Source organism: Lycorma delicatula, chromosome 11 (genome assembly GCF_047948215.1).
Source record: "Lycorma delicatula isolate Av1 chromosome 11, ASM4794821v1, whole genome shotgun sequence".
Lineage (NCBI taxonomy): Eukaryota > Metazoa > Arthropoda > Insecta > Hemiptera > Fulgoridae > Lycorma > Lycorma delicatula.
The window spans coordinates 31,201,939-31,229,578 of record NC_134465.1 but is presented as its reverse complement, the minus strand read 5'-3'; the positions used below and the strand labels follow the sequence as shown (position 1 = coordinate 31,229,578).

Below are 27,640 nucleotides of genomic sequence, written 5' to 3'. Positions count from 1 at the left end.
GAAAAGTAACCTCACTAAAATAAAGATTTATTACGATAATTTTTGTCATTTTCCAAATTATCAAGTGTGGTAATAAAAACATTGTTATGACCAATCTTATCCTTTTGTACAATTGCCTATTGTAAATGAAGTTTATAAGGATACATTTTAAAATATTTTATTAATACACCATGACCAGTTGAATGAGTAACGTGATTCACATGATGCTTGTCATGTTGACTTGTGCAAACAATGAATAAATGCCTGTTACACTCTTTTTACATTTTTGTCAGATACTCTTGGCCAACCATTCTGTATTCAATACTTCCCGTGGTCTTAAACTTTCATATCAAGCATTAGTAAAAAGCCATGATGGTACTGATATCATATTACTTTCTAAATTTACTTATCTGATTTCATTAAATGAAATTGGGTGCTTACTATATTTGATTTCATTTCTATGAGTCATTCAACTTCTCTAGAGCTTTCATGCTAAGTGAAATAACCATGACTTTTGTTTCAGCTATAAGGTGGCATCATGTGTCACTTTTACTTGACAAAGAATGCCTTCTGTAACACCTTTGAATACAACTCTTAAATAAAACCTGTCTATACTTCATTATTTACTAAGCCTATAAGGCAGGCTACAGGGAATCTGTTTTGAAGTTGTCGCCACTCTGTGCATCAGAATCTTGATATATTCATCACTTTCAACATACCATCTACTGGAAGTAATGAACAGGGCCCTTCAAATCTGAAACTACCCCAAAACATTTTTTTCTTGGGATGTTTAACTGACTGTTGGATATGAGCCAGTGATGTATTTTCATCTGAACATATGGAACCCTTTGCCCCTAAATGTAAAAATGTGACTTATCGGAAAACATAACATTTTTCCAGTCCTCTTCGATCTACAGGAGCATTGTGGAATGTCCTAGAAAAGCCTTTTTTGCACATAGCTGATATTATAACTGGGCCAATGAGCTTTCTGCCTAGCTGCAAGAATTCAGCATCTAACAGTTGCCATGTGCAGATCTATTACATTGGCTACTAATTCTTGATTTAAGTCCAAAGCAGATAATTTTGGATCAAGTTCACTTTTTCTCACTAATAACTAACTGATCCTGTGCTGGAGTAGTTTTACTTTTATAGTCACATTTGCCGTTCCTTTGAGGTGAAAAGGAATCATTTTCTTTAAATTGTTTTAAAATAACATTTACTGTCCATAGTCGATCATACTCTGAAGCTATTTTCTGTAGTTGTATCATATTGGCATACTCAGAAAGAAAAATAATTTTCAAACACTTTCTTGAAGTTATGTCCATTACTATATATTCAAGAACACAAAACACTATTTATAACATGAAAATTGCTAAATAACCAAAGAACAATAACCTTATATTAGGCAGATAACTTAAAAAATGGATGTTCCAGCAGTGTAGCCACAACATAAAAATAAACAAAAAATTCCCTGTTTGAATTAATTTGCATGTTACTTTATATGTATATATATATATATATATCAAATTAATAATTGAATGTTACTATTATTTGATATCTTGTTTCAGCAAAAACAAAGACGATTTAGAAGACAAGCAGAATACATAAAACAAGAAATAAATCCATTGATGGGGCAAGAAACTTATTCTAAGATTAATTATAGTAATTTGATGTATGATACATATCCTAAACCAAAATATGTTTTAAGAATCTGACTTCAATTTACAATGGGAACAAACTGTCCAATTTAACAGTTAACACCTGTTTCGTTATACAGAGTGATTTTTTAGTCCTGTTACCCAATTTTAAATGTAATTTACAAAGGGAAATTTAGGTGGAATAAAAAAATGTATTTGTTACTTACAAAAGAGATTTAATAAAAAGCTATTACTTACATAATTGTAAAAGAATATGCTCAAAATGCCTACCCCTTGCGGTTATACAAGCACGGACTCTTTTCAGCATATTAGCAGAAACCTCTTTAAGAGTTTCATTGGAAATAGTTGTGATTAAGTCTGTAATATTGACTTTAAGTTCATCAATAGTGTGAGGATTGTTTTTGAAGGCCTCAGACTTAATATAGCCCCACAAAAAGTAGTCAGGAGATGTGAGTCTGCGAACCTTGGAAGCCATAAGCCCTTGCTTATTATTCGATCATCAAAGAACTCTTGCAGAAAATCCATGGTTTCTCGAGACGTGTGGCAAGTAGCGCCATCTTGCTAAAACCAACAATACCATTCTTGAGGTTCCAGGAGGGACACAAATTGGCGCACAATATTCCTGCATACTTCACCATTTACTGTCTCTTCGAAGAATATGGGTCCGACAATACGAAGATGAGATATTGCACACCACACACCAATTTTTTCAGGATGCAAAGATTTGTCTTGTAAAGCGTTAGGATTTTCAACCGCCTAAATTCGACAGTTTTGACTGTTCACGTAATCATCGAGATGGATCCAAGCTTCATCACTAAAGAACACTGTGTTTAAAATTTGATTCCGTTATCATTTACGAGAGACCTAAACCAACGGCAATATTGCTATCGCTTGTTTAAATCTGGAGGCTGAAGCTCTTGGACTAATTGTATGCGATATGGGTACAATTTCAATTTTTAGCAGCTTACTGAACACTCGAATATGACAAACCAACTTGCGTGGAAAGTTTTCGTAAACTTTTCTGTGGAGAATTGAGCCATCTTGTTTTCACATTCTCCAAAACGTCATCTGTCAAGCGAGTTGGTCGACCACTACGTTTTCTGACGCAAACACTACCTGTCTCTTGAAATCGGTTTGCTAGCCTAGAAATTGACATTTTTTTCTGGCGGAGGAACACCAACAAATTTAATTTGAAATGATTATTTTACACTCGCGTACGATTTCGTAGCAAAATATTGTTCAAGAATGAAAACTCGTTGTTCTATGGTAAAAGACATTCTGTTCGTAACACGACCAGAAACAGCACAAAAGTTTATACAGTTCAAGGAGAATCAACTCACACTGCCGTATCTATACCGGTTGAGTAGCGCTACCAACTTCGTGTCGCAAAACAAAATTTCCCTTTCTTAGAAAAAAATTACCAGACATTAACAATTAGGTAACAGGACTAAAAAATCACCCTCTAGAATCATCCGTTGCCTATTCAAAATTTAAAAAATAAACAATATTGATTCTTTACAATAATTAAAGCAATCTAAAATATTGCTTGACAAGATTTAATAGTAATAGTAAATGCAATTATTTTTCCATATCATTAAAATAAAGTAAATTGACTTTTTCATCTACAATTATTATTTATGATTTAAAGTTGTATTATGCAACTGCTATGTAAAAAAGTTAGTTCAAGGTTAAAAGAGGATATTTGTTCAAGAAAGAAAATTGAAGAAATTAATTTCTAATTTCCAACATGCTAAGATAGCATCCAAGCAATTTATTTGATTCAGGAATCAAATGGCTGATCTTTGATTTAGACAGCTTTTCCGTTGAAATCAGACGTCAATTATAATAAAAAAAAAAAAACAAAATTGAGTTTACAGGGTATAAATAATACCAATGAATTAAAATTTTACTTAACTAGAATCTACTGGTGATCTCAGTAGATTATATAAAACATACAATGATGTTAATAACAAACAAAAATGATCAGCTGATATTAAAGTACTGTAATATACGTAAAATAACAATTACTAATGTAAAATAGATAACCTGAAAACATTATGCTGAGGAAGCAATTTATAATTTCAGATTCATATTGTGTAAACTTTTATTTTATATTTTTATTTATAAACTTTTTCATAAGAACCTTTGTTATATGATCCCATACCTTAGGTCCATTAGACATTATTAGTTCATAATTTTGCAGACTTTCATTTAAACTTTTTTAATAAAAATATTATTTTAACAATTAATAATGAATGGTAATTGAAAGAAATTATCATACCTTTAGATATAAAATAATATGTTTAAAAATTATTAAAATGTAATGAAATTAATAAATAAATTTAATTTTAACACCATAAAACAAAAGAAGTAAATTACAAAAACATATGGATCTTAGTTGAAAATATAAAGTGATAAAGAGAAGTTTATGACTACATCAGTTTTAGTGTGATGGTTTCAATTCATCAAAATTGAAGGGTAAAGTAAAATGCTGAAATGTCAAAAATAATAAATGTGCTCCCATAGATAGTTTAAATTGAGTGAATTTTTATTTCATGCTCAAGCTGTGGAAATTTATTAGTAGTGGCTAGTGACTGTAGCAATCAATGCTAATTAAAATATATAAAAAAAAAAATGTATATTCACCTTACCAGCAAAAAAGATATATGTTGTTTAGATCTTTCGGTTTTTTCAAATCATCATCAGGAGATTAAAAATATAAGTTAAAAATTAAAATGAGTACACATTTTTGACTTACTATAATATTATATTTAGTCTTCTTATGATGATTTGAAAAAACCGAAAGCTCTAGAAAATATACATTCGTATATTTTCTATCTTTCTATCTTTCGGTTTTTTATTTTTTGGTGGTTAACACGGATATGCATTTATTATTTTTTATTCTATTAAAATATATCAGTGGAAACCATGTTTAAGAAATTTTTTTTTCTAAGTTAAATGTTAGGGAATGGCTTATAAAAAAAATAGCTGACAACACAGTTGTAGGACCTTCCCATGTCACATGGCCAAAATGCGGTTCTGGAAAACTCCTAAAACTGTGGGTTGTTTCTGATGCACAGCTTACACACAACTTAATTTAATATATTTATCATTTTATTTAAATATAATAATTTTTTGTTTATTTAATTCAATGATTCTAACTAAAGCAAGTGTGTGCACACCATATTTTTTTAGCATGTGTGTGGTGGTACTAGTGGTGATGGTTGGCACAAATTAAACGAATATAATATCACAACTTATATAGAACAAATTTTGCTTGTATAGGCCAGCAAACTGGTGTAGCTGTGGGGCATAACACACCAGGTACCAAGTCAACTGGCAATTGAGTTTGAGACCCAGCCAAATTGAGTACCTTTTTACACTTTAAATATTATTCATTTATTTAATTCTACAGATGATGTGTGACATCGCAACATAGCAGTAGTTTAAAGCATTTTTTGGGGTGGGGGTGTGATTTTGTGAATTTGTTTTTTGCAAATATTGTTATTTTTTAATTGTTAACAAATGTGCCTAAGAAACATATGATCTTAATTCAGTGAAATCTCAAGATACTGAGAGTGACCTTGCTCTACAACCTCACCCCCTTGACCTTTTAAGTTGAAAATTGAATGGCATCAATGCTCCATATATAAAAATAATTTGACCAAGTTTGGTCAAAATCAGTCCAGTAGTTCTGTAGATATATGATGATTTAGAAGCCAACACCAAACATACTGACATACATACTAACATTAACAACTGGAAAATCTCCAACCGGTTTGTTTGGGAAACAAAAAAAGACTGTTTCCCACTGTTTTTTTTTCAAGTAAATGATGTGTTTCTTATTTAAATGAGTTCTTAATAAAATAATGTAAAAATAAACACTTTAATTTGGGAAATATTATAGTACTTCTTTTTTGTGATTTTAAGTTACAAAATATCACAACTCAAATTAAGCTGCCCTCTTTTATTAACTACACTATAATTACTAACTCATGCATATCTGCTAGAGCTTTATTTTTTATTTTTTTGTTAAAATGTTCCCCTTTTTCAATATTTTAAGAACTGATGTAGAAATGGCTTTTTCCAAGAGTAATGATGTTTACCATACAGTCAGCCCTTGTGGTGAATGAAGATTCACTTGTAAGATCACTTGTAGGACTGAATATCACCTTCATTTCAATTGACTTCACATAATGATATGCATCATACATTTGGTTCAGTGAAGAAAGTAAAGATTCACTTTCACTAAAGACTCATTACTCACTTTCCCTAGGAAGGCTGCAATGGAATATTTGTTAGTTTTAGGGATGATATCAGTTTTAGAAGTAACTTTAATATATGCCAAATTGCCTACAAACATCTTGGTTTTGGCATAAACAGATATGATAATTAACAATTGTGACTTGTTCTAGAAAAAAAAGTAAATGTACAAAGTTTAAACAAATAAATATTTATTAATCATGAAAAATTTATTTGAAAATAAAAAAAAAATCATGTAGTTCTAATTTAAAAATTAATTTTAATATTGATTAAAATATGAACTTTCATTATTTAAATTATTATAGAACATACGTACTGAATTATACAACAAAGTTGCTTTAATAGGTTTAACCTCATAATCCTCATTGTCAATTGACAACCATCTTTCACAATCCTAAAAAAAAAAATGAATAATTACATAGATATCATCAAATATATTTAACAAATTATATAACATAATTAAAATATGATAATGATTATATACAAACAATGGATCACAATTTTATGCACCGTTGCAAAAAAGGGGTTTCACGCTTTTTTAATATCTTAAATGAAGTCTTCATATGTTTAATATCTCTTCTCTTTATTCGCCACATTGCTCAACATGTCTAGTGTAAATTTTGCAACATTCATACCTTATAAATTCATAAAAGTATTATATTTTTAAAAAAAACATATTATGAAAGAACAAAATATTATACTTATTGCGTGAATTTGTTGCTTCAAAATTCTCTTGCTATAAATATGTCAAGACTCATTCACTATTTTTCATTAGCTCTTTGTCCGTAGTTGTTGTCACAGAGTCGAATGTGTCTGCTACAATCAACGTGTTTAACTACTATGCTGTAATGAGTTTTTAACAGACAAAAAAGTGAATCTAGTGATATTTATAATTTTTTATAATCTATTTGTGTTAAAAGAACATGCTCATCGAATTAATGTGAATAGGTGGATTATAAAATTTTATGCATTAGAAGCTCTAAAGTGAAAAAAAGTTTCTTGAAAACGTTCTGGAACACTAAACATGTGAACAGAATACCTGGACAGGATGACCATGAATTATGTTATACATAAGGGTAAGTGAAAAGTTCTGGGCCTGGATAAGAAGACAACATACATTTTTCTGAGTAAATTTTAATTTATTTTTCAAAAGTCACCATTAAGGTCTATACACTTAATCCAACATTCCACAATAGTGCTTATGCCAGTTTGGTAAGTCGATTTATCAAACTCCTTAAAATAACCATCTACAGCAGCAGTAACTTCATTACTGGTTGAAAATCTCTTTTCTTCAAGCCATTTTTCTTTAGGTTAGGAAACAAGTGATAATCACTGTGAGCCAGATCAGGTGAATATGAAGGGTGTTACAGTAATCTGAACCATAACTTGTTGATTTTTGCCACTTCAATGACTGCACCTGTGTGAAGGTTTGGAAAGCTTGAGATCAACTGCACACCAATCCTAGGATTGTCAACAAAAGAAGAAGAGAGAAGAAATAAGATAGTACTTCCTCTTAAATAACATGTAAGTGAAGACTGAATGTAATTATCATGAACCAAGTAGACTGTTTTTATGTTGCAGGCTTTAAAAAAATATCTCTACAATATAATTATATAATTCAGAATTATGGAAACGGTTATCACACAGATTACTTTTCCATAAGCAGTGTGTAAGTCTTATGTATAAAGATAGATCCTAAGGAAACATATACAATTTACAATTACTATTCACACATACCCTAAGAAAATAACTAAAAATTTATTGTAACTGTAAAATATATCCATAAGTAAAGCAATTCGCATTAAGAACTATAATTGTAACTCATGAGGAGTAGAATTTAAATTTTTTATTTGTTTTTAAATAGAAGTGAAATATTATTCAAAGACTAAAAGCATAAAACTAAATCTTCATTGGTGAAGCAATATTTATGAATTACAAAGCTTTATTTAAGCTATATAAGAGTTGATTATAAATGTTAAACTAAAATAAATACCTTCTCACTATCTTTTGGTTTGATTTCAACGTGTTGTGCTTCTATTCTTTCAAGAGGTACTGTTTTATCACCTCTTTCTCTTCTCCAACCTTCTGCTACAAATTCTGTCCAGCTGATATTTTCTGGTCCTTAAACAAAAATTTTTTAAAAATATTAAGCAATGATTTTTAGTAAATAAAACATTTCAGAATAACAAAACAATGATTCTAATGAATCATTTTGAATTACAGCAGCAATAAAAATTAAGCAGAATTAATTCATGATGTAACTTCAATATGTTAATTTTTACTTTCCTGTTTAGATAGCGCTATAGCAGAGCTATATCTCTAGAAGGGAAAGTATTGTAATCGGTCTAAATTGGGTATATGCGGTTTTCATTGGTTCTTGACATTCTGATAATTAAGGAACCCAAAAAACCAGATGGAAATTTTCCGAATGTTAATGTTCATATGTACTTGTGTGTGTTTGGTGTTATCCTCTAACCTTATATTACCGGGACTACTGGATCGATTTTGACCAAACCTGGTCCAATTACTTCTATATATGGAGCATTGATGTTGTTAAATTTTCAACTTAAAAGTCAAGGGGTGAGGCTGTACAGCAAGGTAACTCTCAGTATATCAGGATTTCGCCTAAGGTAATATTTTTCTTAGGCACATTTGTTAACGATTAAAAAATAACAATATTTGTAAAAACATTTTTTGAAAAATCACATCTGCACCCAAAAAAATGCTCTAAACTATTATTATATTGTGATATCACAGGTGAACAGTAGAATTTAATAAATGAATGTTATTCAAAGTGTAAAATAGTAACTCAGTCTGGCTTGGTCTCAAACTCATCGCCTGATTGACTCAGTACCTAGTGTGTTAAGGCTTGCGGCTACACCAGTATGCTGACTGTACAAGTGACATTTGTTCTATGAAAGTTGTGAAATTACATCAGTTTAGTTAGCTTCAACTGTCACCGCTAGTACTGTGTGAATTAAATATGGTATGTAGACACCCTTTAGTTAGAATTATTGAATTAAGTAAAATAAAAAAATTATCATATTTAAATAAAATGATAAATATTTTAAATTAAGTGGTGTGTGTATGTATGTGTAAGCCGTGCATCAGAAACAGCCCACAGTTGTAGGAGTTTTATGTTTATATTACAAAAATTTTGCAAACTAATAACATATATTATACTTCTGCTTCATTTAATATAAACCATACATATATTATTATCCTGTAAAAAAGTGTGGTATGTTTTTTTTTTTGTATGATTAGTAGCACAATGCTAGACTACGATTTAGAAAGTTTTCGTTTATGTATATAATTTTTAATTAACCACATAGTTATCTGCAAGTGATAATTTATTTTTAATAGTTTATCAGCATAATTAGGATTTACAGAAGAAATCAAGAGAGGGGGGTAACAAGCACAAATCTTGAGATATGAGTGCTTCTATTTTTTTTTATGTACGTTCAAGGGAGAAGGCAATAATGTATTTATTTGTATACATATATGTACTTATAAAACATTCACCTATCAAATCAAAGAATATAATCAAAAAATATTATATTACATTTATATGAATTTCACCTTAGAACTACCTACCCACATGGTATTAGTAATAGGCAAGAAATAACTGTATATGAAACTGTGATAATTATCAGAAGTATAGTCAGTGCATTTGGAGTGTTTTGATACAGTTTTCTAGGCCCTTAAATTTTGATGACAGTATTATGTTTTGAGTAAAATTATACTCAAATAGAACACATACTTTTTGAAGCAGCCTATATGTATCAAATATGTACAGTTTTTCTATAAGTAATATCTCATACAATGGCTATGCAGTGCAGTTTTATTGAATCCAATATATCATTTTATAATATATTGATGTGATATTTTTATGTGCAATAAAAATATAGTATATTAAATAAAACTGAAATTAATGATTAAGTTATGCGAGAGGATTTTTTTAAAAGAGTTTATTTTAACAAAAGTTTAATTAACAAAATGATCATTTCAATAAAATATATATTTTTTATTGTTTAAAACTATTAATTTTAAAAGTAAAAAAAAGCTGATGTGGACACTACATGACTTCCTTGTACACCTATTAAATCACATACACACATTTTTTGCTGCAGTTTATTTAAACTTATTTCATTTGAAAGTGAGATACGATCCTCCAATGCTTTAATAAAGTGAACAGTTACACAATAGCTGAAATATTAATTTTTACTAACATCAAATATTTATACAACTATCAACATGAAAAATTAGGATAGAGTAAAAGACCCTCTGTTACTTGTATTATTAGATCAGTATTATTTGTATCTTCGTGAGTTGCTGATTAACAAAATTTTCAGATTTCTGGTGTGTTGTATAAATAAAAGTTAATAATAATTCAATTATTCCGTTTAGTAAATCCTGTATATTGGTTACAAATGTTAATTTTAACTTTACAGTGTAAAATATTCAGTTCTTATTATTCGATTATTTGGTGAATAATCAAAAATGAAAAAGAAACATACAGGAAAAAGAAAGATAACATGAAGAAATATATTTCAAAAAAAAAAATGACAAGATGAATATGAAGAGGCAGAAAATGTTAAAACCAAAGAAAGAATAAGAAGATTAAGAGAAGATGATAAATATAAAGACAGAAAAAATTTTAAAACTAGAGAATGTGTTCAGAAATTAAGATAAGAAGAATCTTTATTTCAAACCAAAGAGCGATTAAATGATTGGCAACAAAAAACAAACGAAATGATGATCAACTTTGACTTAGGGAGAATATAGTCCAACAATATCAGAGGAGTAATGAACTAAAAGATAAGACTTTTTTGCAATTTATTAAAGATTGGGCATGTATGTATATATGTTGTTCTTGTGAGGGTCTATTTTTCAGTCACTCTGTAGTTAACTTTATGTAGACAAAATTAAACAGAAATTCCAGAATAATTAAATAAAACTAAACAGAAATTAAACTAGAAAATCCAAAAATAATACAATTCTAAATTATAATTTTCAATAATCTGATGTTTCACCAAATCTATTACACATACACATAGTGTAATAATGTCTATTAAAATATATATACTCATTTTTAAAAGTACATAAAATTATATGTCACTAATACCTTCTAACTTATTTCATTTTTTTTTTTATTGAATTATTAGTTATTGTAAAACTTGTTAACAATCACGGCTTAATAACTATTAATAAATCAATAAATTTAAATTAAAACAAAAGTTAAAAAAAGAAAAGAAGAGTCCGATTCGAACCGATGTGCTTTCCCTAGTAAGATCCAAATATTTCATCAATTAAAATTTTATTTGGCTATAAGTCTAAAACCAATGAAAATAAGTAATACTTATCAAACATCGTTGAAAAGCTCTTAATGAGAGCTTATTACTGCAGTTACGAAAATGTCCAAAATCCAAACTTTTGGGGATTTTGGGCTTTTTTCGACACTTTTGGTTCATTCGATTGCAATCAAAAGGGGAGGTGCAGAATTAGACATTACAACGTCCTAAATCAAAAATTTCAACATCCTACGGCTAATTGTTTTTGAGTTACATGAGATACGTATGTATGTACACATGTCACTCCAAAACTAATCCAAATGGATTCAGGGATGGTCAAAATGGATATTTCCGTTAAAATCAAGGAAGTAATAAATTACATGTATTAATGATTCCTATATGTTAAGTAAAATTAATAATTATATGATTCAAGCTAGAATCAGGGTTCTCACCAAATTTTAAAATTTGTTTTTCCTGATCTTTACTGAATTTTCCTGACCAAACCTTTTGTTGATCAATTAGTCTCTTCAAGCAAATTCTCCACAAGAAGAGATTTTTTAATAGAAAAGCCACCTCTGAAAATGCAAGTCTGAATTTTTTTTGCAATTTTTCCTAATGTTTTATAAAAATTCCAGACTTTTCCTGACTACGTCTGCATTTCCTGAATTTTTCTGCCTGTGGGAATCATGTAGAATAGTAAAAGCAGTCACAAATTTAATGCAAAATGGCTTATAAGCTGACTTTAAATTCAACCACATTAATCATTACGTTTCATCACACCAAGTCGTATAAGTAGTAAACCACCAGGTTGGTCTAGTGGTGAATGCATCTTCCCAAATCAGCTGATTTGAAAGTCAAGAGTTCCAGTGTTCAAGTTTAGTAAAGGTAGTTACTTTTATATGGATTTGAATAATAGATCGTGGATACCGGTGTTCATTGGTGGTTGGGTTTCAATTAACCACACATCTCAGGAATGGTCGAACTGAGACTGTACAAGACAACATTTCATTTTACACTCATACATATAGTAGTAATTTGTTACTAAATAATTGATCATTCAATATTAGAAGTTTTACACAGTAATAATATTGATGATGATATTAATGAAATAATAGATCCTGATTTCAAAAATGATTAAAAGCAACATGTAACTTAGATTAAAACTCAGTAGAGCTTTTGCTATCTGTATATACATTAATTTGTAATTTAGGTACTTGTACGTAAATTAAAAATTAAAATAAATAAGAAGTGAGAATGTGGATAAACACTCGTGAAAAAACATTTACTGTAGCGATTATATGCAAACTGTACTGATTACATTGGATTTAATTACATTAATTTCAGTTTTTATGCTTAAAAATTTAATAATACATAAAAAATTTCATCAAATTTGATATATTATATAAGGAAATAAAAGTCATCTGGCTTATACATTGAAGGTGCATTGCTGTTCCTCTGGCCAACATTATGTATTGGTTGTATGCATGGATGGTGACTACATTCATATTACAATAATTCATTTTATCTTATTGATAATATATGAAATTTTATACGGCCTAAAGAGAATAAGAAGTAACTGTTCCCTGGTGTTTTTTCTTGGTAATACTGTTCAATTAATACACCTATTTAGTTTTGTTTATGGCTCCAGATGAATTGTGTTTTTTTATATAATAGCCAATGTGTTAAAAGAAAGGTTCCAAAAATCGATGGTTTTAATAAAAAAATTTAAAAACACATAAATGAAGATGGGGAAGATTAAAATCTTAAGTTAATTAAATTATAAATCAATATTTACCAATAATGATATCAACAGCAGATGACGATGGATTAATATTTGGTGTCACAACTGAAAGATCCAAAGTATGAATTTCTCTTTCGGTGTAGGAACCACAATTATTGTTCTCTATCGACATATAATCGATCTTTGGTTCATTACCTGCTAAATAAATAAAGATTTAATTGAAAATACTTATGATTGAATATATGCATAATGATAATGTACCTCATGATTAATTCCTATGGGCATACAGTGGAAATATGAAATACTGGAACAAAAAATTTTATATGGAATAGCATGAAATAATACACAAGTCATTGAAAAAGGTTGTCGCAAAAAAATCGTAACTCAGAAACTACAAGAGCTAATCAAATGAGTATTTTTTAAAAAATTCACCAATTCAAAAAGTTTTTTTACATACCTTAGAATGTTTCAATATGAGCTCTGTTGGTTGCTCTGCAAACATCCAGCCAGTAATCTACTTCTGTCCAGGTCCTCTTGATTATAACAGGAGTAACTGCGGCAACAGCAGCGGTGATTCGTTGTCTTAAATGTTGTGCATCCCTTAATTTTTTTACTGTTGACAATCTTTTTAACGTATCCCATAAAAGAGAGTCTAGGTGTGTCAAATCTGGGCTTTTCAGAGGCCAAAGCACAGGACCAGCCCTACCAATCCAATTATTAGGGAATCTTTCATTGAAAGCATGTTATATGCCTAGGCTAAAGTGTGGGGGCGCACAATCTTGTTGAAACATCACAGCATTACTTTCTTGTTCAATTTTATTTTTTAGGGCTTCTTTAACAACTTTGGCATATATGCTGAACTGCTCTGTTACTCATTTTGGGCCATCTGGGAAACCTTTTCACTTCAACGTTGCCAGATTCCTTAAACTGCTCGTATCACTGTCTAATGCTGTTTGCTTGAGGGGGATCAAGCAAACAGCATGTTTAATATAAAGTCCGTTGAAAGTTAAAACTGATTTATACTCTGCTAAACACAAAGTGCACTGTGCTTTCTGTGGAACTGTTGTCACTGCACTGACAGTGGTTCAGAGGCGTTGTGCATTGTGCCGTTGTGCGCATTGGCTCAAGGTCACGGCCAATCACATCTAATGATATCTTGATTATTTTGCAGTTTCAATTGATACTTTATTTCAATTACATAAGAATATATGATTTTTTTTTATTGCTGCAACCTTTTTCAATGATCCTGTACATTTATGGTGAACTGCATGCTTATGTGAACAATAGCAAATCAAGTGATAGGCAGTACAGAAGATAACGCAAGCTATCCTATAACGCAACCTATACAGCAGTATACTGCTATATATTTTCAAGAATGTAATTGAAAACTATGATAACTGTATGAAGAGAAAATCACAGTTTTTTGAAAAGTTAAGATAGTTATACATTTTTTTAACATCTTGAATAACTTAGCAATCGAATTTGATTTTTATTTGAACAATGTTTTAATATTAAAGTAAGTTATTGATATTAAAGTAAAATGTTTACAAATGTTTAAATACTTAATTTATGCTTTACTTTATGTAAATATCAAGTACAAATATTTGGATAAAATGGCAGTACACCAAGCAACTTAAGCAATAGTAGTTACACACCTCAATGGTAGGTAAATGTAGCTTTATCACTATTGTCAATATCAAAATATTAATAAATCACTAGCTAATAGATTAATAAAACAGAACAAAATAACTGAGATATCTTTTGGTCCTTAGATCATCTTCCATCTTGATTCCTAATTATTATTAACATTAAAAAAATAATTTAATATCTTAACATAAAAAAAGGAAAAAATTGCATCTCACCACTTTTACATATAATCATAAAAAGTTTTTCTTAATATAAAATATTAATAAAAATCTTAAACTATTATGATGGTTAAAATTATTTTACACTTTGAAACCTGCACGTCAAACCATAAAACTGAACAACCAATCAATGAGCGATTTAATTTGATGGTATGAAAATATAATGAAATACGGCATGTTCAATCAAATGCAATCTTTTTTCGTTATTTCTTTTTTTTTTTTACAAAATATTTTTTATATATCATAATTAGGAATCGCTACTGAAGATTGCTAGGCAAAGATCTTTTCAATGATGAACTCTTAATCAATCAATGGGAATAATAATAAGATGAGATTAAGAAAAACTGAAACAGGTAGTGTAACAAAATAATATAATATTTTCTATAAGAAAAATGGATTATATCCACTGTCTCCATTCAGTATAGGAAAGAAAATTTTTGTCATGGAAATAAACAACTGCTATGAGATACAGATCTTCAAAAAGTGAAGCAACCTTGTGGGAAAATGAGTAACTTACAGTAGTTGTTGAAAGTGGCCTCCACTTCAATTCACATAACTGAAGATGACGTTGCATGCTCTTAAACACATGTTGGAACATTTTTTAAGGAATTGTAGCAACATATCATTCAATTTCGCTCTGAAATTCAGAAATGCTGTAAGGATGAGTTTTGTAAGCAGCATCCTTAAGGTATCCCCATAAGAAAAGTCAGGAGACTGAGGACACCATAACTCCTCGAAATCACTTGTCCATGAAAACAGTGAAGTTACAAGGAAGTCATAGTGTTGTTGACTGTTTTGAGCTGTAGCATTATCCTGCTGAAACCACGTGTACTCTAGTTTAAGGTTTAGTGTTTACAAACTGTAGTACCATCTGTATGTAGTGCTCATTGTGCCATGAAAAAATATCATGAAGATTCACTTATGTGACATTGCACACCCAACATTCACTTGTGCTGAGGAGACTGGTGCAGCAGATGTAGATTTTCTGTATACCAAATGCGTGAATTCTGCGTATTCATGTATCCATCAAGATAGAACCACGCCTCATCAGACCAAACCCAATCATCGAGTTCTTTTCTATCTGGTATTGCAGATGACATGAACCACTGACAGTAAACTAGACTTTTTCCAATGTCTGCAGGTAATAACTCATGAACATCACAAATTCTGTATAGATGCATCTTAAGCTCTTGCGCAATGGTGTGTGGACACTAACAACAAGAAAAGATCAGATTGGCTAGATAGAAGTCAAACAGACTTCTTTGGACTAACAGAATATGTAGCTTGCACGTTGATCAACATTTCAGGTGTTAGCACTTCCAGTTGACCACTTTTGGTTGCATCTGCCAAATTCTCTGTTGCTTGGAACTTGTCGTACAGCTGCTTGATGGAGGACTTGTTTGGTGCATCCACACCGTACTTTTTCTGTGAAGGCATTCTGGGTCTGGGCATAACTGGCACATCTAATTAATATATTGGGAGACAATAAATATTCTTTACTGCATTGTGTAATCTTTTTTTCTCAATTAAACCTGCAATAAAAGGACACATTCTTCCATAAGGTTGCATCACTTTTTGAAAACATTGATTTACATTTTAATAAAATATGGAGCGGAAGCATGTAAATCAAATTTCAATGAGAAAAACATAAGGGGACAGCAAGAATGAAGAAATTAGTTCAGAAGTAGAAATGAACAATTTGGAAAAGTCTCATGTGGCAGTTTGGTTACATCAAGTGGAGGGAGAAGGAAGATTTCTCAGGTAGATAGAGGAGTTAAGAACGCTGGAAAGATGAATGGACTGCTTTATGAAACAGATAAGATTATAGGTATCTGGAAAAATTAGAGAAAGAGAAAAATGGAAAGGCTTAGTCAGTTTTCAGATCCAATAAATTGCAAGGAATTGGATACATATCTAGGTATACATTTAATTTCTATACAAGACAAAACTTCCCCATCTTGATTAAACTATAAACTATTATTATTTTTTAGTTTACTATAAAGAAAATTAACTTACTTTTATTTTGGCCTAATTTTGGTATAAATACATGCCACCATCTAGCTTCTCTATTAGGAGTCTGAAGATCAGGTCTTGAAGCATAACAACGTGAACATCCACTACAAGGACTCGAAAATAGTAATTTACCATGATATGGTAATGTTGGAGGATTAAAGAAATATGCTGCATAATTTCTTAGTGGGCCGTAATACCAATATTTATCTCTCCTACTTTTAGCATCACGCCAAGCACCCCATTCAATACTGCTTAAACCATAGACCGGTTTAGGTATTTCATCTTCCTAAGACAAAGAATAAATAATTGTTACTTATAAATAAAAACTAAAACTTGAATACAGTAATCTGTCACATAATTTCATTTCATTTAGCATATTTTTCTGTCAACTCTGTATCTTATATATATATATATATGAGGTCTGTTAAAAAAGTAACCAAACATTTTTAACCAAGTGCCAATGGAAATATTTAATGATATGTGATTGGTATCATTTCATTCCGCATAACCTCCTCTACAACCACATATTGTTGATATCTCATTTAGTGTTTGTGTTATTGTTATTTGAATGCAATGTCTTTAAGTGTTAGTAGTGATTTTTGTAATGTGTGATTTTAGGGAGCAATGATACAATGTAAAATTTTGCGTGAAACTGGGGATAACTTTCATAGAAATGTTTTAACTTTTGAAACAAGTTTACGGAGATAACGCTCTGGGTCGTATGCAATGTTACAAATGATTTTCACGATTTAAAAGTGGTCATCAGTCAACTGAAGATGAACCTCAACCAGGAAGGCCTTAGACTTCAACGCATGACACCCGCATTCAGAAAATCAACAATCTGGTACGTGCAAAGTGCCCATCAGATTGACTCTCAGAGAACTTGCAGAAGAGATTAGCATCTTAATTGGATTGCGCCATGCATTTTGATTGAAAAACTGAACTGTACTGATGCGCATCGAGTTGCAGCAAAGTTTGTTCCTCGTTTGATGATCAAACAGCAGAAAGAACATCAAGTGGACTTTGTTGGCAACTTCTTGAAAAAGCCAATGACGATGAAACATTCATGCAAAGGTTCATAACGGAAGACAAAAGCTGGGTTTACGGCTATGACATTGAGACCAAAGTTCAATCATCACAATGGATTGGCAAAGGATCTCCACGCCCAATAAATTCTTGCCTCAAGATGAAACAGTGAACCGTGTGAACTATCAAGACATTTTACAGTGGTCACATGAAAAAATCCGTAAAAAGAGACCAAAGTTGTGATGAGACAACTCACGGTTCCTTCACTACAACAATGTTTCTGCACATTCAGCTTTGTCAGTTCATCAGTTTTGTGCCAAAAATCAGATGACTATTCTCCCTCAGCCTCCCTACTTGTCAGACGTGGCTCCTTGTGATTTTTTCTTATTTCCAAAATTAAAAGCAATGATGAAAGGAAGGCTATATGATGAAGGAACTACTGATGACATTAAAGCAAATTCATCATGTACCTTAAAGACCATTTCAAATGAAGCTATCCAGGACTGCTTCACGAAGTAGAAACAGCCCTGGGAAAAGTGTAAGAATATGGAAGGGGTGTACTAATAATTTGAAGAGGAAAAGGACTAATAATCTGTAAAATTAATAATAAAGATTAAAAAAAATAAATAAATTTCAGTTATTTTCTGAACACTCGTATATATCACAAGATGTTTTAGAAATAAATAATTTTAATTGCATACAAAAAAGGGAATAATGAACTAACTGGTTGATATTGGAAAAACTGATCTTAGAGGATAATTAGTTTTTTATATGTTGGGTGGATGTTAGTTTGTCCTTCGTCTTATCACATCATTGCAACATTTTTTGATTATTTGATTGCTCTTCCAGGTTTGAAACCTCTCTGGTATTCTCCTAGTTCTTTCTCAAGTTGTGAACTGATCCTGTTGAGGATGATTCTTGAAAGAATTTTGTATGCTGTCTAGAAGTGAGATTCTCTTTTAACTACTAGTTTGTTTTGTCCCCTTTTTTGTGTTGCAGATGAATGAGGGCTGTCGTCCAGTGTTCTGGTAGTTAGGCCACAGTTGAGGCTCGGCTAATTGGTGATGGTAGAAGTGATAACTGACTGATCACAAACAGATTTCAAATGGACACTGATGACGGTGCTGACTTGGCCTAGGTGTTAGTTGACACATTTGAAAAAGTATGAGTTAATAGTGGTGGTAAGGGTAACATACATGCCCTCACATGGAGGAAGGCTCTCACTACAATGCATGACTCTTATTTGGTGATTAAGGCATGGATGAAGGACGCCAAGCTGGAGCTAGCACTGGAGAAAACTGAGGCAGTGGTAATCATTGCTGCTAAAAGAAGACCTACTTTGATACTTATGCTACAGGGTAAGAAGATTGCTACGAGACCGATTGCTATTAAGTATCTTGGACATAAACCAGACTTCGTTTTGGAGTTCATGTGATTAAGGCAAGTGATAAGGCTGATAGGATGCTGTGGCTGATTGCGGGCCTTCTGCCAAATAGAGGTGGACCTCAGCAACAGAGAAGGAGGTTATTGGTCAGAGCTGTTTATTCCTCTCTCTGGCATGGAGCCTAGTTGTGCTCGGGAGTAGCTAAATACTGTAAATATAGAGGGAAACTGCAGTCCCTCCACAGGAGGTGTTGTTTGCAGGCTATATCAGCATATAGAACAGTATTGTTAGAGGCTGGCTGAATGTATGCTGATAGACTTGGTATTGCTGCAACAGAAGAGAATAAGTGAGTTGGGGGATTTGCAGCTTGTAGACAGCAAATTGGCAATTAAGACAATAACAGGTAAGCTCATCGAATTGTGGCAAGAGAAATGGGCCCAAAGCATGAGGTGTCGGTGGACACATTGCCTCATTGGTGATTTGAAGGGATGATGTGAGAGTGCATGGCTCATGGGATACAGTCTTACGCAGTTCCTGGTAGGCCATGGTGGCTTTAAATCATATCTTTATAGGTTTAACTCGAACATTTGCCCAGAGAGCAAAGAAGAAGAGACCCCCAGACCACTCACTATATTTCTGGTGTCCGCATTTACAGGGTTACTTTTTAGAAATAACTATTTTTTTAACATAGACACATTTTTAACATTTTTCTGTAAAACAATTTTTTATAGTACATAAATGATTCACTATGTAGAAGTTTGACTAAATGTAAAGTTATAAAAATACTTACTAACACTTCTATTTTTAGAGAATGAACTGGCTTAGTTTCTCCTCGTATAACAGCCATAGTTGCTTCTGCTAAGTGTTTCGTTGTAACAGACTCTGCTGCAGTTGTATCACAACCAAGTAATGATAAAGCTAGACTGTTAGTTCTACCTAACGGCAAAACTCCAATAGCTAAATCACATTTTCCAACATTTTTTCGCATTAAACCAGTAACAACCTATAAAAAAAAACTGATAAACATTTTATAAAAATTCCTTGGGTTATATCTTAAATTAGAACAAGTATATGAAAAGTAAAATTTATTAAAAGTTTTGGTAGAAAAGATTATATCAATTTAAGCATCGCTCAAGCCTGTAAATATTTTCGAAGTCAACCATTTTATTCAAATTTTTAAAAAACTAATTCTAGAAATTTTCAATTAGAACATTAATTTCTATACAAAAAAAAGATATATAAAAGGATAACTAACCTCTGAAAGTGTACCATCACCACCAGCAACTAAAACTGCATCTGTTTGTGAATTTAAATTCTCAGCAAGCGATCTTGCTTGTCCAGAACTTTCGGTAATTAGTACATCAACACGAATACCAGATAGATGCAAAAGAGGAGCGCAATATTTTTCAAACAATGTCTTTGCTTTTCTAATAAAAAAAAATAAAAAAAATATTATATTAAGTACAATGCTTCTCATGAACTGGCTGAACATCCTGTTAATTATATTATATAACAGATTGTCCAAAAGTCGCATTTCCCAGAATTTGAGATGTACCTCTGGCTGCAGGGACACAGAGGGAAATTATTCTTATGCAGTTGGTAACAGTTAAATTTTTTCTGGTGGTAGACAATAGTTTAGTTCTATAAAAAAATTATAGATTGTACTAAGAGTGAAATATTCACTAGGGCAATTATATTTTGTTTTAAAATATCTGTGAATGAATGATAATTCACAGAATTAATTATCATGCCCGAGTTCAAGAGCTACTTAGGAATATATTTCCTGATACTCTATGAGCTGTATAAATAGAATACAAAATGAATGCTCAATTACTTTAGCAGATATATTACCTATTCAAAACAATATGAGCTTAGGTTGTCCTTCAGTGAAAATAGTCTAAAGATAAAAAAAGAAGTTATTGATATGTATAAAAATCATAAACAGAAGTTCAGTTTTTACAGTATTGCCAACCATTTATTTGTATTTTATTATTCTACTTGAGTTGGATGGTAAATTTATATTTTTTTTTGGAATATAAGTGAAAATAATTTTTTTATATAATGTGAAGAAACGTTAACTTATTTTCATTAAGTTCATGAGAATCTATAACCACACTTCAGATTTCTCATGGTGGTGTGAACTTTACCAATGAAGTTTCAATTATGTTTCACTAATACAAACCAAAATGAAGTTGTTATTTTTAAGTCTCTAGATGAAGTGCTTTTTAATGCCAACAAAAATATTTTAGCATTTATAAAAAAAAATTAAATAAAAACCAACTGCTTATAAAACATCCCTATGAGGTTTCGTCACATGGTATGATAATTACTGATAAGTGTTTTGACTGTATTTCAATCATCAAATCAAATTGGACATTGTTTCATTTTTATATATAAAGTAGATTCTTGATAATTGGTCCACTAGTTAATTCGGGCAGCCGGTGTTTTGGGACAGTTATAAAAAGAACAAAATCAAAATTATTTACACTGATAAGTACTTCGTTTATTTGGTTCATAATGCTGCTTATTCAGGCCAATATCTGATGTATATTTCTTATTGAAATGAATACAGGCCAGTGGTGAACAATAAACTTTGTAGTTCTGAGAATTAGTGGCTAAATAATGGTGCGGGATAGAGGCAGTAAACATTCAGACAGATAAACTGCAGTAATGACATTCAGTCCATTTATCACAAAAAATAACAAACATAATCAATCAAACGTTCATCATAATAATCACAACAAAGGAGTTTGTCATTGCACATAACATCACCCGTGATGTGATCGATGTTTAATAAATCCTAAATTATCGTTTCTACAAATTTCAGTGAGTTATATCCACTAAAGCACTAGCTTCTTTGTAATTAATGGTTAGCTGTCCCTTGTCTTTTGCATTGTATACATTGAGCGTTTGTATTTCCATGTTTTTCTTTAGTTTTTTATTTCATGAGTGTGAATAACTTAATTTCACCAACAAAGAGTGTACTATAACACACTTTTTTATTAATGTCCAGTTGTTTTTTATCAGCAGTATAGTTTTTGATTTTTTATTTAAGCAACTTTTCTCCAGTTGATTCACACATTTTGTTGATTTTTATGCGAGGCCTACAATTTATTATTGTAAGCCTATATCAACGTCTTTAAACTGTGTCAATTTTTGTTGTTAATCTAACTGTTAACAGTTAATTAAAATTGTGAGTTAAAATGCTGCATAACAATATGACAGGGTGAACGAATAAAGCTTCTTGACAAAATAAAAACATATTCACCTAACTTATGCCAGTGTAAGCTATAGAACCTAACTGGTATACTGAAAGGTATGATAACTTGTATCATACACCATGAAGGTAAAATATGCCAAGAATTGGCTTTAAAAGATCATGCAAAATCTCACAAAAGAAAACGCGATGGAAAGGACCTACTTGGTGACTTGATAAGGAAGCTCTGAATAAATTGTTCGCCACTATAACTTCACAAGGTCTCAGTGTCAATGGTTCACTGCTTAAAGAGAAGGCAGAAAATTTTGCTAAAAAGTTTAATCATAATGAACCTAAAGTAATAGATGGCTGGTTATCTTGTTGGAAAACGAAATATCAGATAAAATACAAGAAGGCTCATGGTGAAAAATTGAGTGCTGATACAGAAAATGCTGCTTCATGGAAATCTATCAAACTCACTGAAAGTTTCCAGAGTTTTTCTGCCAACATTTACAACAGGGGTGGGAGGTGTGGTGACCGGAAGCATCACAAGGCGGGTGTCTTCCCCTATGGAGTTGGGATGCCAACATTTACAATGCTGATGAAACAGGACTGTATTATTGTGCTATACCGGATGGATCCTTGTGCTACAAACATGAAGTATTATTTGGATCCAAAAATATCGGCTGTGTTACCGCACTTTGATGTGCTAATATGTCTGGAAGTAACAAACGAAAACTCATCGTAATTGGAAAGGCTGCCAAGCATCATTGTTTTAAGTGGCTTAGAATGGACAGTTTGCTGGAACATTACATTTCTAATAAAAATGCTTGTATGACTAGGGCAATCTCTTCAGAATGGATTAGTAATTGGGATGTTGAATTGCAGAAAAATTTAATAAAAATCAAACTACTGTTTGACAACTGTACTGCTCATCTGAGACCAAATTGTTTAAAAAACATTACTATCGAATTTTTACAGCCTAATACAATGAACCTCATCCAACAAAAAATACAAAAAATAAGAAGTCTATTTACTGATGTAAGTTGGTGAACCACATTCTTCTAGAAACAGAAGAAAATTTACTGAATTTGGATGCTACAGCCAGACATGTAAGTGCAAGAGTCAACTTGTTACAGTTTTTAGAAAGATTAAATTCATATGCTTGCTTACCTTTTGTTTGCTGCTGGATTTAATATAACCGTAATATGTCTAGGTTGCATATTATTTTTTATTATCTCATCTCCAATTTTCACTGCCTCTAAACAGTAATGTCGCATTTGCTGATATGTGCTGAAAAAAAAAAACCATTGAACAATTAAAATTAAATTATGAATAGTCCTTTAAAATAATAGTAAATGATATTTGAATGTATGAAATAAGTCATTTGCCTTATAGGTTATTAAAAAATGTTAGCTCAAATTGATTTCAGTGATGAAAATAAAGCCAGTGGCTTCTAATATTGATGGGTAATTGTCGAAAGAAGAATCAGTTTCACCAATCGATACAAGTTGTAAGATTATGATTTTAATAACCGAGGACCATTTAATTATCCTTACATTTAGAATCCAGCAATGTTTCTTTTCATAATTTCATTGGACGGGATGAAAAAATTAACCAACAGTTACTTTTGGTTTTAATATTACATTCTTTAAAAAATATGGTAAGGAAACAACCTTTCATTATTTTTCTACTATAACTTTTAATTCATTAAAAAGTGACAAACAACAAAGTATACAACTTACTCATATTTTTTTACACCATAGTTAACTCCGTAGACCAAAACACCACTAAAGAATACACTTTTCTTCCAGTTATTCCTAATAACCTTAAACACCTTAATAACTTTTGCCATCTCAAACTAACGGTTTACACGGTTTTAAACATACAGGTTCAACTTAACCTCAACATTCAATTTCATTTGTAAGCTGGTGTAATAACCAAAGGCCATCATGATCTTTTTAAATTGACAATTATGCAGGTAAACTTGAAAGGTAAATTTAAACAAATAATATTAAAATTAATTACAAATAAAAATCATCGAATAATCATAAAATCAGTTTGAAAGTACATTTCTGTTTTTCAACTACATAAATAAATTTGAAATTCAATTTCTTTAAAGTTTGAAATTCCACGGGATTCTACAATGTCGAATTTTATTTCACATTTTTGTAATCTCCGGTTGACAGACCATTAAATTTTAACCTTGAACGTTTTCCAGTTCTACAACTTTTCATGATTTAACTGTTTTCGACTTTTTAAGATCATTGTGAGCCAGTTTATTTATTCTCATGCGTTGCATGAGTGTGAATGACAAATATTGTCATTACGATAAATTAAATTTTTTGACATCACACAAAACATGTGAAAGAATAACAATGTTGGTTGATCAGCATGATGCAATGAAAATATATATTTAAAAATTAAAAAATAAATAGTTTAACTACGTGTTCCAAATTAGGGAGAAACTTTGCTTTCACTAGGTTTCTTTGTAGTAATCATTCTGGTTATTTATCAGTGCAGTTACTGGTAGCACTGCTGTTAATGGCGCCCGTGTTAAAGCAGTAGGGTATAAAGCAGTTGTAATTGAATAATATATTTCATCTTTATTGAATTTGCTCATTTGATAAGCCGATTTTGACAAATTATTATGTTTTAAATGTAGTTTTGTCCAACCATGATGATATATCGTTTTTATTTCATATTTAACATTTTTATCTTATGATATTATTTTTGTTTGTCATGTTTCAATAAGTTGAATTTCTGAATTTGATTATGTTCTTTGAACCTTGGCATGAAAATATATTACAAGAAATATATTAACCAGACACTAAATGTATTTCTAACTAATTCAAGAGAGGTGTTGTAAACAAAATTGCTACTAATAACTTGACTGGTAAAGGAACTATATAATTAGCACTTAAAAATCTTGAGGAAGCACAGCTTTGATGTAAACTGAACATGAGTAATTTGAACTAAAATATTTAAACTCTAATTTTCCTTGAACTGGTGAAAGATTCTGAAATTCTATGAATTTAAGAAAATCTCCCTCTATGAATTATGAAACCTTGCTGTTGGTGAGGGAGCTTGAGTACTCGGTGATACAGAGTAGCTGAATCGAAAGTGCAGCCATATTGGAGAGGTATCTGTTGAGAGCCAGACTAAGGAATGATTCCTGAAAGAGGGCAGCAGCTCTTACAGTAGTTGTTAAGGGCGTAGGTCAGGACCACTTACAACATCATATCATACATCATATCAACATCACTCAGTCCTCTAAGTACTGCGCAGCTGAAAGCAATAGAAAACTACAGCTGCTTTTTTCCAAGAAAATGTAGCTCTCTGCATTTTCATATAGCAATGATGGAGGCACCTTCCTTGGTAAAATTTTCCGGAGGTAAATTAGTCTCTCGTTCGGATCTCAGGGTGGGGACTACTAAGGAAGGGGTAACCAGAAAATTAAAAAATAACATTCTATGAGTCAGGGCATGGAATGTTAGAAGTCTAAAAAAGGTTGGTAGGTTAGAACATTTAAAGATGGAAATGGATAGGATAAATGTAGATGTAGTAGGAATTAGCGAGGTTCGATGGGAAGAGGAAAACGACTTTTGGTCAGGTGATTTTAGAATAATTAACTCAGCTTCAAATAATGGACAGGCAGGAGTAGGTTTCGTAATGAACAAGAAGATAGAGAAGAGAGTAGAGTATTTCAAAATGCATAGCGATAGAATCATTATAATAAGGATAAAATCAAAACCTAAACCAACAATGATTGTTAATGTCTATATGCCTACAAGCGCCCATGATGATGATGAGGTAGAGTGTGTGTACGAAGAAATTAATAAAGTAAAGAAAGTAAAGTAAAGTAAAGAAATTAAACACATAAAAGGAGATGAAAATTAAATAATAGTTAGAGATTGGAATGCAAGCATTGGAGAAGGCAAAGAAGGATATATAGTGGGTGAATATGGGCTGGCCAAAAGGAATGAAAGAGGACCGACTTACAGAGTTTTACACGAAGTACAGTTTAGTAATTGTCAACACTCAGTTTAAGAATCATAATAGAAGAATATACACATGGAAAAAGCCAGGTGATACTGCAAGGTATCAGATAGATTATATCATGGTTAAGCAAAGATTTAGAAATCAACTCGTTGACTGCAAAACTTACCCAGGAGCAGATATTGATAGCGACCATAATTTAGTGATAATGAAATGTAGATTGGGGTTTAAAATTTGAAGAAAAGGTGTCAGATAAATAGGTGGAATTTAGAAAGCTTGATGAAGAGGAGGTAAAGAAAATTTTTGAGGAGGACATCGCAAGAGGTCTGAGTAAAAAAGATAAGGTAGAAAATGTAGATGAAGATTGGGAGAATGTTAAAAAGGAAATTCTTAATCAGCAAAAGTGAACTTAGGTGAAACAAAGAGAGCTGGTAGAACACCTTGGATTTCAGATGATATATTGCAGACGATGGATGAACGTAGAAAATATAAGAATGCTAGTGATGAAGAAAGTAAAAGGAACTATAGACAATTAAGAAATACTATAAACAGGAAGTGCAAACTAGTAACAGAAGAGTGGATTAAAGAAAAGTGTTCAGAAGTGGAAAGAGAAATGAACATCGGTAAAGTAGACAGAGCATACAGGAAAGATAAGGAAAATTTTGGGGTACATAAATTAAAATCTAATCATGAGTTAAACAAAGATGGTACACCGATTTATAATACGAAAGGCAAAGTCGATAGGTGGGTGGAATATATTGAAGAGTTATACAGAGGAAATGAATTAGAAAATGGTTTTATAGAGAAAGAAGAGGAAGTTGAAGAGGATAAAAGGGGAGAAACAATACTGAGATGTAAATTTAAGAGAGCATTAAAAGATTTATAGGCAGGAAGGCTCCTGGAATAATGGAATACCTGTAGAGTTATTGCACAGTGCAGGTGAGGAAGCGATTGAGAGATTATACAAACTGGTGTGTAATATTTATGAAAAATGGGAAGTTCCATCAGACTTTTCAAAAAAAGTGTTATAGTCATGATACCAAAGAAAGAAGGAGCAGATAAATGTGAATACAGAACAATAGCTTAATATAATACATGCATCAAAAATCTTAACTAGAATTCTGTACAGAAGAATTGAGGGGAGGGGGAAGAAGTGTTAGGAGAAAACCAATTTGGTTTCAGAAAAAGTATAGAAACAAGGGAAGCAATTTTAGCCCTCAGATTA

At 31.3% G+C, this 27,640-nt stretch overlaps 2 protein-coding genes across 6 annotated transcripts in view; one reads left to right on the top strand and one right to left on the bottom strand.

Moving 5' to 3' along the window:
• The window catches only part of LOC142332318 (glutathione S-transferase 1-like), a 30,454-nt gene extending 26,923 nt beyond the window's left edge, over positions 1–3,531 (top strand). Inside the window, exon 8 of the mRNA XM_075378687.1 lies at positions 1,548–3,531. Within this exon, the coding sequence (XP_075234802.1) occupies positions 1,548–1,694 (147 nt within the window). The 3' untranslated portion in view covers positions 1,695–3,531. The remainder of the gene's footprint in view (positions 1–1,547) is intronic.
• Mulk (acylglycerol kinase-like protein Mulk) overlaps positions 1–24,439 on the bottom strand; it is a 51,351-nt gene extending 26,912 nt beyond the window's left edge. Inside the window, exons 1-8 of one of the 5 annotated variants that reach the window (XM_075378682.1) lie at positions 24,162–24,439; positions 23,590–23,709; positions 20,476–20,647; positions 20,011–20,223; positions 16,814–17,096; positions 12,987–13,127; positions 7,894–8,021; positions 6,217–6,294 (exon numbers count right to left, since the gene is read on the bottom strand). In XM_075378682.1, the coding sequence (XP_075234797.1) occupies positions 6,217–6,294; positions 7,894–8,021; positions 12,987–13,127; positions 16,814–17,096; positions 20,011–20,223; positions 20,476–20,647; positions 23,590–23,709; positions 24,162–24,271 (1,245 nt within the window). In that variant the 5' untranslated portion in view covers positions 24,272–24,439. Of the gene's footprint in view, positions 1–6,073; positions 6,295–7,893; positions 8,022–12,986; positions 13,131–16,813; positions 17,097–20,010; positions 20,224–20,475; positions 20,648–23,589; positions 23,710–24,161 lie in introns of those variants that run through there. The other 4 variants (XM_075378681.1, XM_075378684.1, XM_075378686.1 and 1 more) reach the window with 4 other exon arrangements.
• Positions 24,440–27,640: the final 3,201 nt, after the last annotated feature.